The sequence below is a fragment of the Mytilus edulis genome, chromosome 5, assembly GCF_963676685.1.
Source record: "Mytilus edulis chromosome 5, xbMytEdul2.2, whole genome shotgun sequence".
In the NCBI taxonomy this organism is placed as follows: domain Eukaryota; kingdom Metazoa; phylum Mollusca; class Bivalvia; order Mytilida; family Mytilidae; genus Mytilus; species Mytilus edulis.
The window spans coordinates 54309583-54323312 of record NC_092348.1 but is presented as its reverse complement, the minus strand read 5'-3'; the positions used below and the strand labels follow the sequence as shown (position 1 = coordinate 54323312).

General features: G+C 31.3%; 1 protein-coding gene across 1 annotated transcript in view; it reads left to right on the top strand.

Annotated features, from left to right (window-relative positions):
• The first annotated feature begins 758 nt into the window (after nt 1-758).
• The window catches only part of LOC139523913 (phosphorylase b kinase regulatory subunit beta-like), a 39004-nt gene continuing 26032 nt past the window's right edge, over nt 759-13730 (top strand). Inside the window, exons 1-10 of the mRNA XM_071318311.1 lie at nt 759-1064; nt 2486-2630; nt 3008-3107; nt 4149-4256; nt 6684-6743; nt 7140-7276; nt 9948-10107; nt 10384-10581; nt 12163-12220; nt 13284-13361. Coding sequence (XP_071174412.1) covers nt 866-1064; nt 2486-2630; nt 3008-3107; nt 4149-4256; nt 6684-6743; nt 7140-7276; nt 9948-10107; nt 10384-10581; nt 12163-12220; nt 13284-13361 — 1243 coding nt within the window. The 5' untranslated portion in view covers nt 759-865. The remainder of the gene's footprint in view (nt 1065-2485; nt 2631-3007; nt 3108-4148; nt 4257-6683; nt 6744-7139; nt 7277-9947; nt 10108-10383; nt 10582-12162; nt 12221-13283; nt 13362-13730) is intronic.

Below are 13730 nucleotides of genomic sequence, written 5' to 3'. Positions count from 1 at the left end.
ACTGGCAAATCGCCCCACACCTAATCGCCCCACTTTTTCACAAACTCGCCCCACTTTCTAAAAAATCGATCCAATCTTGTTTACCAACTCGCCCCACTAATAAAAAGGTGTAAAATCACATTGCAAATAGGGTAATTGGACAAGGGTTAAAATTTTGCTGAAATAAGGTCTGCCAACTCGCCCCACTCATGACAAATAGATAAACCACGATGAATTTATTAGTGCCAACTTGCCCCACTTATGAAAAATGATGCAATCCCGTTGTATATCTATGTCCCTGTCCCACTTCAACACTTTTGAAAACCTTAGTGAAGGGCTATAAAATCAAATTAATGTTAATTGAAATCCTTAAATTGTACAAGTATAAAGTTATTCTCCAATAATGATACGAAAATGTATTTGCAATTATATTTAAGAATTTTAAACCTCATTTGATTTAAAAGATATTGGTTTAATAAATTTCGGTTTTTTTTTTGTATTCTGTGTAGATTAGTTTTCATTTAAGTGGGGCTAGTTGGTAGAACTGAAAATTATATATTGAAGTAGATTTTAAATAAGTGGGGCGAGTTGACAGGGGAATAGTTAACTGGATTTAACCCTTTTCACAAGTGAGGCGATTTTTCAAAAAGTGGGGCGAGTTGGTAAACCAGATTGGGGCGATTTTTTAAAAGTGGGGCGAGTTGGTGAAAAAGTGGGGCGATTTGGTGTGGGGCGTTTTGCCAGTGGGGCGATTTGTCCTGCTTCCATTAAAAACTTTTACTTCCGGTTAGCCGCTTACGATAACGAAATTTAAGAAGTGAAAAATGATTGAATCCCCATAATATTTTTCTTTTAATAAACCTTCAGTGTCCAATGTAAGTCTACAATGGGGGACATTAGAAGAGGAACAGCAGCTGGGCGCAGACGTTCTTCGTCAGACAACATGACTTTTAGGCGTCTTTCAAGAATGGACAGTCGATCATTGTCTGGGATTTACTCTTATATCCCAACTCATGCTGCAGTGAACATTAACGCAGAAGTCCAAGAGGAAGTTCTTAGAAAGTTGAACATCCATTATTCAACATGTATGTGAAATACTTATACAATAATTGTCAATGCGGGGACGAAGTCTGTATTATTTTTTTTTTAATTCAAACATGTTGATAAAAAAAAACGGAAATACCGTAACGTTTCCGATATTGGTTCTGTTGTTAGGGATTTAGTTGTGACGTTATTTTAGTTATGACGTCATATTCAATGTAAACGAATCCTGGTCCGTTCGCGCCCATTCAGGTCCGCACCCTATCACAATCGCCCCCTTTCACTTTCGCAGCCTACATGTTCGCGCCCAATTTTTATTGGTTTTGTGTATTCCTATAAGTATATTTGTTGTCATAGTCCTAAAATTGGGTGCAAACAGACCTTGGGTGCAAACTTGCGAGGTGCGAACGTGTAGGGTGCGAAAGTGTATTGGGCGCGAACGGACTTGATACCAATGTAAACAAAGAAACGCTGTCATCCGGTAACGTTTTTTTTCATATCAAACAATTATTAAAAATGAATTGGTATTGAGTTCCTTCCTTATATTTTGGTAAACTGTTAAATATACATGTATATATTATTCAAAGTCTCATGCCAACAAGACCGGAAATGGAAGTAGATTTCTGCGCAGTTTGAAAAAAAAGTTAACGATTTTGAGTTCATTAGAAGAATGAAATAAAATTTCCTGATTTTTTTCAATTTTTTTTTCAATTTTTTTTCTACCGTAATTGGGGACTTCGTCTCCATATAAACTGTGCTATAACTTAGTGTAGACTGTAGACGATAGGATGAAAAATTTTCTCCGTCTCCTTTTTTCAAATTTCTTCCTAGCCCCGTTAATGATGCTACTCAATTGTTTTGTTATTCAAATCACAGTTGGTACATGGTTGTGAAATGATCTTCAGATTGCAAGGAATTCCACTCAAATCATTGCTAGGGATTGTCTTTAACTTTCAGTGATGTGATAGTTATTTTTGTTCTGTGTTAAAGGCCTTACTGTGACTGAGATGAAAAATAGCATAAAAAATGCTATTCCTTTGCCTTTGCTTGTGGTGTTTTTTCTCTCTGCACTAACTGATTTGGTGTCATGGATGGAAACCTCATATCCTTTCTCAAATTTGTTTGTCTCTACAATGTATCTTCATTTCTCTCATTGTATTGTGGATATCTGCTATTAGTATTAAAGACCTGATTTTGGGACACATTGTTTCTATTCTATCCAAATAATTTTGTTGCTTTGCTTTCAATTTAAAAAAAAATGCTTTAATTATTACTTTTTTGAAAGTCTGACTTTCCTTACCACCAAAAAATATATAATATCTTGTGACTGTCCTTGTATTACATTGGATGCACATATTAAATATGGAGGCGGCGTAAAGCAAACACCAATCAATCATATTAAATATTGCAGGAGAATTACATGTTGGTACTCTTACAGGCTGATTCATATTAATTTTCTTTTTAGTAAAGCGTCAGATACTCTGTTACCAGAGCAGTACTTTAGGAATGTTTCCCAGCATTGGTAATGACCAGAAGCCATCCAATATAGCAAGAGTCAGAGAAAGTATCTATTGTGCTACTGCAGCTTGGGCACTATCACAGGCATACAGGTAAAAAAAAGTGTACACTTTCATATGATTAAAACTATAGAGAATTTATAAGAGCCCAGAAATTAAAAATTCAATATTGAATTCAAAAAATGAAGCAAAGTTCTATTTAGTGTAAAATAAAATGTATTAATAAAAAAACATGTTTTTTTTCCTCAATCATATAAAGGTTTTCTTGAAACTTTTTATTTTGGTAGATTTTAAATTTGATGTTACTTTTTTACAAGTTTTTTTTTTCTTTTCTTTAAATTTAAGCAAATGTGATTCACAATTTGTTTACATGCCTTTTTTCTTCATGCGAAACTAAATGAACTATTAAAGTCAACATGTTCATGTAAAGAATTTTGAAATTTGAATAATAGTTTTTTTTACCATTTTAGGAAAATTGATGATGATCAAGGAAAAACTGTTGAACTTGCTCAGACAGCTGTAAAATGTATGAGAGGTATACTGTTCTGTTGGTTCAGACAAGCTGATAAGGTAACACAATATCATAATCTACATTTTTGTAAAGACTCTTATTTAAAAAAAAAATGAAAGATGTTTGTATCAGTGCAGCAAAGACATGAAGAAAAGGTACATTATAAAAAGAAATTTATATATATTTAATGCCTTGAGGACTACCTTTTGACCTCTGGGTGTTGCTGTCTTATTTCTTTTTATTCATATGATCATTTGAATGGTACTTGAAAAAGGGTTAATTACCTTTAGGAGCAATTATAAGAAAACATACTTAAAAAATTACGCACAACCTAGAAAAAGGCCATGACAGCTGAGTGGAAGATTTTGCAAGAATGAAAAAGTAAAATCACAAAAATACTGAACTTAGAGGAAAATCAATTCGGAAAGTCCATAATCACATGGCAAAATCAAATAACAAAACGCATCAAAAACGAATGGACAAGAACTGTCATATTCCTGACTTGGTACAGGTATTTTCAAATGTAGAAAATGGTGGATTAAACCTGGTTTTATAGTGCTAACCCTCTCACTTTGATGACAGTCTCATCAAATTCAGTTTTACAATGATGCAGTAACTAAACAGACACAATAAATAAAATAGTCAAAATATGGGTACAGTTGTCATCATGGTGTAACAATTTTAAAAGGAACAATTTAACAGAACACAAAAACACCTATCTACAAAACATTCATTGATTTGCGTGCCTGACGTCAGAAAATTTTATACGTCACATATATTTGTCTTTCAATGTACATACAAACAATTTTAAAATTTCACATAGGCAATGTTAGCATACAGGGTTAAAAAATCAAAAGTATGTAAGAATAAATTTCAGAAATAGACAGAGATTTAAAATAGTCCATAAGTTATATAGAATTTATAAGAATCCACAAATAGTTAATTTTCAAGTGTTATATATGACCTGTTTATTTACTCAGGAGGTTCCTACACAAAACAGGGGGGGGGGGGGAGGGGGTTGGCACTAACTGGCAGGTATGAATGCTTATAGTTTTTTTTGTTTATGTTAATAAATAATTTACATCTCCTTTTATTTGTAGGTAGAGAAATTTAAATTAAATCAAAGTCCAGATTTTGCATTACATTCATCATTTGACATGGTGACAGGAGATCCAGTGTATGGAGATCAGGATTATCCTCATTTACAGGTTAGAATAAAATATATATTTATATGATGGCTGATCACTTTATCTTGAACTATGTATATAATGAATAAATATTTAAAATATCTTCTATTTCCATCAAGTAAAAATGGCTATGCATGTGTTTAAAGGTATAGAATCATTAACAAAAAAGGAAAATATGCAGTTTAAACACAAAAAAAAACCCCATTGTATACATCAATGAGGGGTGAGGGGGTGGGGGGTAGGAAGGGTTCTTATCCCCAAATCCCGACTTAAGGAAAGAACATACTAGAAAGTAGTACATATTTTAAACAAAATAGTTCCTACGCATAGTTGTATCTCTGTCAATAAAGGGAATATTTGGGTAGTTTTAGTATCAAATGAAAGCTTGGGGATAACTTTATTTGAATAATAAATAAGTATATGCAATTTTGATAAAAGGGCTCATTTGGCCTGTTGTTCAGATCAGACGTTCCTGTTTTTGTACTATCAAACTTCCGGGAACCAGTTCGCTCTAATATGCAATTAAAGGTATGTTGATTTTTTTAGCACAAGTCAATATAAGGTACAGTTTTAACTTGAAATAACTGCCAATTTATTTGAACTTAAGACAAAGAAACCATTAATGCTTGAAATTGCAGAATTTAACATAGAAAGCAATGGGGCTATGAATTAGTGGTTTTATACCTTAAAAACATGAAATCCTGTGGTCCTGAATTTAAAGAAATCTAAATTCCAACATCCTGAAATTTGAAAAAAGAATTCCTGAATCCCGAAAGGATCAATCCCAAAATCCTGAGCTTAAAAACACCTTATTCCGGAGTTCCGATAAAGGTCCCTCCCCCTCATCAATAAAAATGTCGAGAAAAAACTTGTTATGAGGCCCAAACTTCAGCTGAAAATTTTCATATCTCCAGTTGTGGCTTGACAACTTTGTCACATGTTTAAAATGATGTCTTCATTTACATGTCAAGAGAAATAAAGTTCATGTAAATTACATGAGTTGTGCATGTTGTGAACTTATTTGTTCTACATAAAAAAAAGGTTTAACAACATCAATAATGGACAAAGGTAGATAACTCAAATTAAATTAAATGCATTCCTTTGCAATACATATGAACAATGTTAAGTACTTAAGATAGCAGCCCAATATGTTTTTGTTTTCTAATTAGCCACTGAATAAAAATGGTCATATATAGTTAACATTCTTTAACAGATATTTTTGGAGTAATAAATTCATATGTAATGGTACTACTAAATTATAAGAAAATTACCTTAGGCCAATTAAAATTAATTCATAGATTTTCATCCCCGCCCGCCCCTCTGAAATCGCCCCGCCCTGAATTTTTTTATTTTATTAAATTTACGATTTCCGGATTTTGTTCATTCCTGTTACCGGTAACCGTTAAAATTTCGTTTCATTCAATGGTTCCTGTTTCAAATTTCAGTTTTGTACCTCGAGTAAATCTAACCAAAATGATTAAGTCGACCTTTCCGCTGCTCTATGATGACAACATCATCTTGCGAGAGTAAAGATTGATAACGAGAACGACATGAAATATTGGTGTTACGAGAAAAACGCGGTTTCCAAGACTGCAAATTGCGGTATGTCAAAAATTTCTGTGATTAGAAAACTGCGGACTTTTTTATTTATGCAATGACTTTGTCTCAGGAAATTTAAACTGTAAATGATACCCAAAGCACAAGATTCGTGGAAACCATTGATACAGAAAACATGACTGAATTATAGATGTTGAAACACAAGCACGAACTTGTCAGATTTATGACCGTTTATTGAATTTAAAAAGTCGACTAACATACGCATTTTATAATGCAAGCCCTTTGATTTTACCCATGGCTGTCTTTTTATGTTGACAAACAGCAAATGTCCCAATACAGCCAAAAAGACTCATTACACAACAACTTTTTTTTAATTATTAAGTTCATGTTTTACATGATAATTATATTTTCATCTTGTCAATGCATATAAAGTACCAACCCTATTATTTTCAACACTCTCTGAGCTTTCATTTTATTCTGTACTCATAATAATTGTGTTGCATAACAATGCATTTGCTTCATTGTATGGTAATACAAACCATTGTTTAGAAACCCAAATACATTTTGTGTAGGTAGTCTAACTGAAGAGAGTATTTCTCACACTTTTTGTTGTTTAAAAGTTTTTAAAGCCGCAATTAGATATATTTATTTAAGGATTTGAAATATTATGTAAGTTTCCTCATACTTGTGTATACATGATATAAGCTTATTATTACACTTGCATATACGAAGAACAAATCACAAAAGGGTTTCATATGAAATAAAATTTAAAAAATAAAATCCTCCCACCCGCCCCATTATTTTCAAAAATTTGGATGAAAATCTACTAATTAATTTTAGTTGGCCTTACCAGTTTGAATGCTATTTTATCTGTTTATTTTTTTTCTTCAGATTGATGTGGTTGGACTGTATTTGCTGTTTTTAGTGCAAATGATCGCATCTGGTTTAAAGGTAATCTTGAAAATAATGTTAGATGTAATTATCACATGACTATATAATTCTATTTCTCATTGGCCAAAAGCATAGGGAATCTTCTTTTGTAAAACATTACATTCATCACAGGAAAAGTTGTGAGAGATTTATATAAGTATTTGTCCCTAAATAGTAATTTTCCTAGACACCATCTTCTGTTTCAGGTCAATACTTGTATACTACAATTTTCATGGATTGAAGAAAATATGCATTTTCAACGAAAAACCATGAAACAATTTATCCAACAAATGATAATGAATTCATAGAAAAGAAAAACACCAAGAGGTTGATCTAATTACAAATGTTTTCATATAAACAGTTAATCTTTTAAGCAGGTTTGACTGTACATTTACATATACACATGTATTCTAACAGATTGTGTACACAACAGATGAAGTCAATTTTATACAGAACTTAGTATTTTATGTTGAGAGAGCCTACAGAACACCAGATTATGGAATGTGGGAGAGAGGTAGTAAATATTACAATGGATCGACTGAAGTTCATGCTAGGTTTGTTGTATTATTAGGTGATGGACAAATATAAGTAGTTGTGCTAGGCCATTTCCTAAACTATTTTCCAAAAGGAAACAAATGATATGTTTTAATTATGAATGTTTCTTGGAAATGCTTTAAATTGTTTTGAATATTGTTACATTAGCCTTGAAATATTATGGTAAAAGGGAAAGTACTGTTACTCTAGTATTTACTAGTAGTTCAATGATAGACTGTATGGAAAATATATTAGTGTTGTTGCAGAAATATACTTGGTTATTGTTGTTACTGTTGTGCAATCCTTTCAACTTAAATAGCAGCTAAATGGGATTTATTATACGACCGCAAAATTTGAAAAATTTTTCGTCGTATATTGCTATCACGTTGGCGTCGTCTGCGTCATCGTCGTCGTCGTCCGAATACTTTTAGTTTTCACACTCTAACTTTAGTAAAAGTGAATGGAAATCTATGAAATTTTAACACAAGGTTTATAACCACAAAAGGAAGGTTGGTATTGATTTTGGGAGTTTTGGTCCCAATATTTTAGGAATTAGGGGCCAAAAAGGGCCCAAATAAGCATTTTCTTGGTTTTCGCACTATAACTTTAGTTTAAGTTAATAGAAATCTATGAAATTTTGACACAAGGTTTATGACCACAAAAGAACGGTTGGGATTGATTTTGGGAGTTTTGGTTTCAACAGTTTAGGAATTAGGGGCCAAAAAAGGGCCCAAATAAGCATTATTCTTGGTTTTCGCACAATAACTTTAGTTTAAGTAAATAGAAATCAATGAAATTTAAATACAATGTTAATGACTACAAAAGGAAGGTTGGTATTGATTTTGGGAGTTTTGGTCCCAACAGAATAAGGGGCCCAAAGGGTCCAAAATTAAACTTTGTTTGATTTCATCAAAATTGAATAATTGGGGTTCTTTGATATGCCGAATCTAACTGTCATGACTGTGTATGTAGATTCTTAACTTTTGGTCCTGTTTTCAAATTGGTCTACATTAAGGTCCAAAGGGTCCAAAATTAAACTTAGTTTGATTTTGACAAAAAATAAATCAGTTAGGTTCTTTGATATGCTGAATCTAAAAATGTACTTAGATTCTTGATTATTGGCCCAGTTTTCAAGTTGGTCCAAATCGGGGTCCAAAATTAAGCTTTGTTTGATTTCATCAAAAATTGAATAAATGGGGTTCTTTGATATACCAAATCTAACTGTGTATGTAGATTCTTCATTTTTGGTCCTGTTTTCAAATTGGTCTACACTAAAGTCCAAAGGGTCCAAAATTAAACTTAGTCTGATTTTAACAAAAATTGAAATCTTGGGGTTCTTTGATATGCTGAATCCAAAAATGTACTTAGATTTTTTATTATGGGCCCAGTTTTCAAGTTGGTCCAAATCAGGATCTAAAATTATTATATTAAGTATTGTGCAATAGCAAGTCTTTTCAATTGCACAGTATTGCGCAATGGCAAGAAATATCTAATTGCACAATATTGTGAAATAGCAAATTTTTTTTTAATTAGAGTTATCTTTCTTTGTCCAGAATAGTAAGCAAGAAATATCTAATTGCAAAATATTGTGCAATAGCAAGATTTTTTTTTAATTGGAGTTATCTTTCTTTGTCCAACTTAAATCTTTGTTATATACAATATACAATGTATATTCACTTTTTACTACCAACTGATAAATTAAAATAATCTTTACCATTCATTGATAACAGCAGTTTTTTTACATCTTAATATTTTATGATGTATTTAAATGAGTAGTTATTGTTGCAAACTCCATTAGAAATTTTAATTGAGATTAGTTTTGGAATAAGGGAAAGGGGGATGTGATTAAAAAAATTGGGTTCAATTTTTCTCATTTGAAATTTCATAAATAAAAAAGAAAATTTCTTCAAACATTTTTTTGAGAGGATTAATATTCAACAGCATAGTGAATTGCTCTAAGAGAAAACAAAAAAATTTAAGTTCATTAGAACACATTCATTCTGTGTCAGAAACCTATGCTGTGTCAACTATTTAATCACAATCCAAATTTAGAGCTGAATCCAGCTTGAATGTTGTGTCCATACTTGCCCCAACCGTTCAGGGTTCAACCTCTGCGGTCGTATAAAGCTACGCCCTGCGGAGCATCTGGTTTTTATAATCAAACCATGTTGCACAATTTTTTCAAATCTGCTGAACAAGAGGAACCTAGATGGAGGAATGTTAATTGTGATTTATACTAGAGTTACTCCCCTTGGAACACAAACTATTTTGATACTTGTTTGGTATTATTAAATTGCAGTGAGATTGTTTGGTTGTTGTTGCTGTTCATTATTGAGCTTTCTTTAATCAAAAATTTGGTATTTCATATTGTATTGACCATGTATTTAAAGAGTTTTTTTTTGCTATGGTTGTTTTCTTGAGGTCATATTCCTGTCAGTCTTTCTTCAATATTAGGTTCTATTGTGTATTAAATACAAAAAAGAAGATGTGGTATGATTGCCAATGAGACAACTATCCACAAAAGACCAAAATGACACAGACATTTAACAACTATAGGTCACCATATGGCCTTCAACAATGAGCAAAGCCTATACTGCATAGTCAGCTATAAAAGGCCCCGATAAGACACTTGTAAATAGACAATTAGACATATGGTTGTTTGTTTAAACTTTAACATTCAATTTTACACAGTTCAATTGGAATAGCCAAAGCAGCATTAGAGGCCATTAATGGTGTAAACTTGTTTGGAGACCAAGGAGCATCATGGTCTGTGATATATGTTGATATTGATGCTCACAACAGAAACAGAACTATTTTTGAAAGTATTTTACCTAGAGAATCAAATTCTAAGGTATGAAATATACATACATTAAACAGTCTGATATTAGATTTGTTATCTGATTTGTTTTTAGATTTACATTTGCCTGACATGCATGGAGTCTATGGACTTTGACAAGATAAAGATTATTGTCCAAACAAGAACTAAAAAATGATTGACCAAATCTTTTTAAATTAAAATATGTTGTTTCCTGTGACTAAATGAAGGCCATGTTGGATTGTCACGAATTTTGCTTTTATCTTTGCTGAGTTGTTACATAAACTTTGAATACAATTATTTATCTTTCAGAACATAGATGCCTCATTATTACCTACTATTTATTGGCCATCCTTTGCTATACATGAGAAACATATAACAGACAGAACAGAAGATAAGGTCTTGAGGAGATTAAAAGGCAAGTTTGGAATCAAACGATTTCTGAGAGATGGATACAGAACTGTACTAGAGGATAAAAATAGAACATTTTATAGACCAGCTGAAATAAAAGTAAGTGTCTAATTTGATTCTGAAATCATAATTTATATTTATGTTATTTTAGATTTCCAATATAAATTTTTTTTTTAAGTACAGTAGACTCCACCTAATCGGATATCGGTTAATCGAATATATCGGCTATTGTAATATTATTTCAAAACACCGAACCATTCCCTATACATTTCAGTCAAAATACATCGGATAATCGAATATCGGTTATTAGAATATATCGGCTAATTGGATACGAATATTCGTGGAAAATGTGTGAAAACCATGTACAATCGAATATTTTGAAATAATTTCATATTTTTTTTGACAGGAAATGAAGCCGGAAGTTACGCCATTACGAAGTTTAAGAAAACTTCAGTACAGAAATGTTTCATTTTATTAATAAAAACGATCTTTCATAGTCAAATAAAACATATTTTTTCTTATTGTCTTGTTTATTTTATGAATTTGATATTATATTCTGCCCAAGATGCGTTTGTTATGTGTTTATCCAAATGTGATCATTATCATTTACTTCACAAACAATGACACGACAGAAATGATAAACTGTGCGTGATGTTCATCAATGTTTATTAAATATGAATGAAATGTACCTCTTTCTCAACAATTTATTAAAATATATATAGAAGTCCCGTGTAAAAACAAGGAATCGTGTATCAATAGCATGTCCCAGGTGAAATAGAATTATGTAACTTGTACACACGTACGCCATTTTCCTAATTTACATAATATTCAGCCTTTTATTTTGAACCACGACAGATAAGATAGAAAAGCAAAATTAATTTTACTCATCTTGATGCCCAATTTTATAATCATAAACATAGTTGTATTACTTGAAAATGGAAATGGGTTCATAAATAAAAAACTGTAGAAAATTACAGTTAAAACAAATAAAAGTTTATAGTCGGCATGCCGGAATTCGTAGCTATTAATAGAATTTACCTGTGGCCTACTTCCGAGAATTCATAGCTATTTTTAGCTTTTACCTGTTTTAACACACAAATGAAACAAATCACGCAAAAACAACAAGTCACATTATTTAAATGGTACATATTTTATTCAGATAATCAACACATAATTAATAATTAATAATCAGTAGACTGACAGATAAACAAAATACATTATTATCGTTACTCAATCAGCCGAATTATCCGAACTTGTACCTGAAAAAACAATGAGATTAGTTACAAATTTCCATTAATAAAGCAGCTGTAATAGCTATAGGTATCTTAGGGTTGTGTCTGTCAATTTTGAAAATACTTGGAGGAATATACGTTCATCGGCTAATTGAATATATCGGACAATCGGATATTTTTAGCTGACATTTTGGGTATCCGATTGGCCGGTGTCTACTGTAGTTGGTTTTTTAATTCATTATACTGACATGTAAATTTTAACATATTAAAAAAATCCTAAACCATTGTGTGTGAATAACTGGTAGCTGTTTCATATTAACATAAGAAAAATGGAAATCAATTACCTACAGTATTAGATAAGATTTTTTTTAAAACATCAGCTGTCACTTATACATCACTGTTCATTTGTTGGATAACTTGCTTTTATTTTTTTGTATTTACATTTCAGACATTTGATGGTATTGAATGTGAGTGGCCAATGTTCTACATATATATTATAATTACAAGTAGGTATAAAATGTAACTATAAGTATGCAAGATTTTCACAGTTTGAACCATGATAATAAACCTCTTCCGACAATGTCAATGAAAATAAACCTCATCAATAATAGATGTATTATAAACAGGTCACAACTTTGAAATAAAACTGGTGCCAATTGATTAAACTCCTTGATTTTCTCAAAGATATTGGAATCTCATCCTCATCCAACTGAGCTTAATGTTCTATAGTGAAAAAAATGTATACTTTATAGAACTTAATTAAAAGTAGACTTGCTAGGTTAATGATCTGTGATGAATCCATGATTTGTTTTATTTGGGATTTCTATACTGATTACCTTTTTTTTAATTTCTGGTATGCACCATGATTGTGACTTCATTAGTTTCAGATTTTGTTTTGTTTAAGTCCTTTATTTTCATGTTTATTCACCTAGCAAACAAGTGTTTGGCATACGAATAATCAGTTTAACTGCCTTCACAACTGAACACTGCAATGACCTGATAAGCTTTTAATTGACTAGGTTACCTTATAGTATTCACTCTTTTCTGTTTGTTATCAATTCTTGTTTTTGCAAGTCAAGATTGCTCAAACCATTTTCAAAGCTTCAATACACAGTGTTAGTACCTATAAAAGGAAGGTCTCTTTTATTTCTTGTGATATTTGTACAAAAATTGTCACAAAAAAAATAGTTTTTGCACCAAAACTTTAGCATTTAAGTTATGATATGCTATTCTCAATGAAAAAAAAGTTAGGAGGTAGTAATTTTGCTGTAAAAATGTTATTTTTTAAACAAATTCCCTATAGTTATGAAACCTTTGAACTAGGGAAAATTGTTATATATATATTTATGATGAGGGAATCAGTGTTGATTCAATGTGTCTAATGCATCAATTTGCGAAGTAAGAAAAATAAATTAGATGCAGTTATATATTTCCTAAATAATAAAGATAATGTGTCATTGCCTTAAGATCAGACAATATGTGAAATTTTCAGGCATTTATTACCTAGGCAATAGCTTATTTCTAAGTTACACTTTTGAACTGACATGTATGTAAAATATTTGTTTTTAGGTATTATTCAGGGTGACAAAAAGGTTGCAGAAAAATATCAAAAAGAACTTGAACCATTGCTCATCAAAAACAACGAAGGTAAATACAGTCTCTTTAGAATTAAAAAAAATAGTATCTTGCTTTAGTTCAATAAATTAAGAATACAAGGGACTTGTAATATGTTATATGATCAAAAGGACATGTGTAATACGTCTTCAAAACACAGCAATCCAACTTAATGATAAAAACAAAATGACAATAGACAATATACAGTCTGTAGTGTATCAATGGGCAAGTGTTTATACATTGGTAACATTGGAACTCTTCTTTTATTTGATAAACATTTGGTTGGTTTAAAAAGGATAATGTTCTTGCTTTTCTCAAAATTTGATTCTGTGATGCACAAAAAAGCCAAACATGTCTGTTGAAGTTTAATAGAAAAAACACATTATTTTGCAGATCATTGGA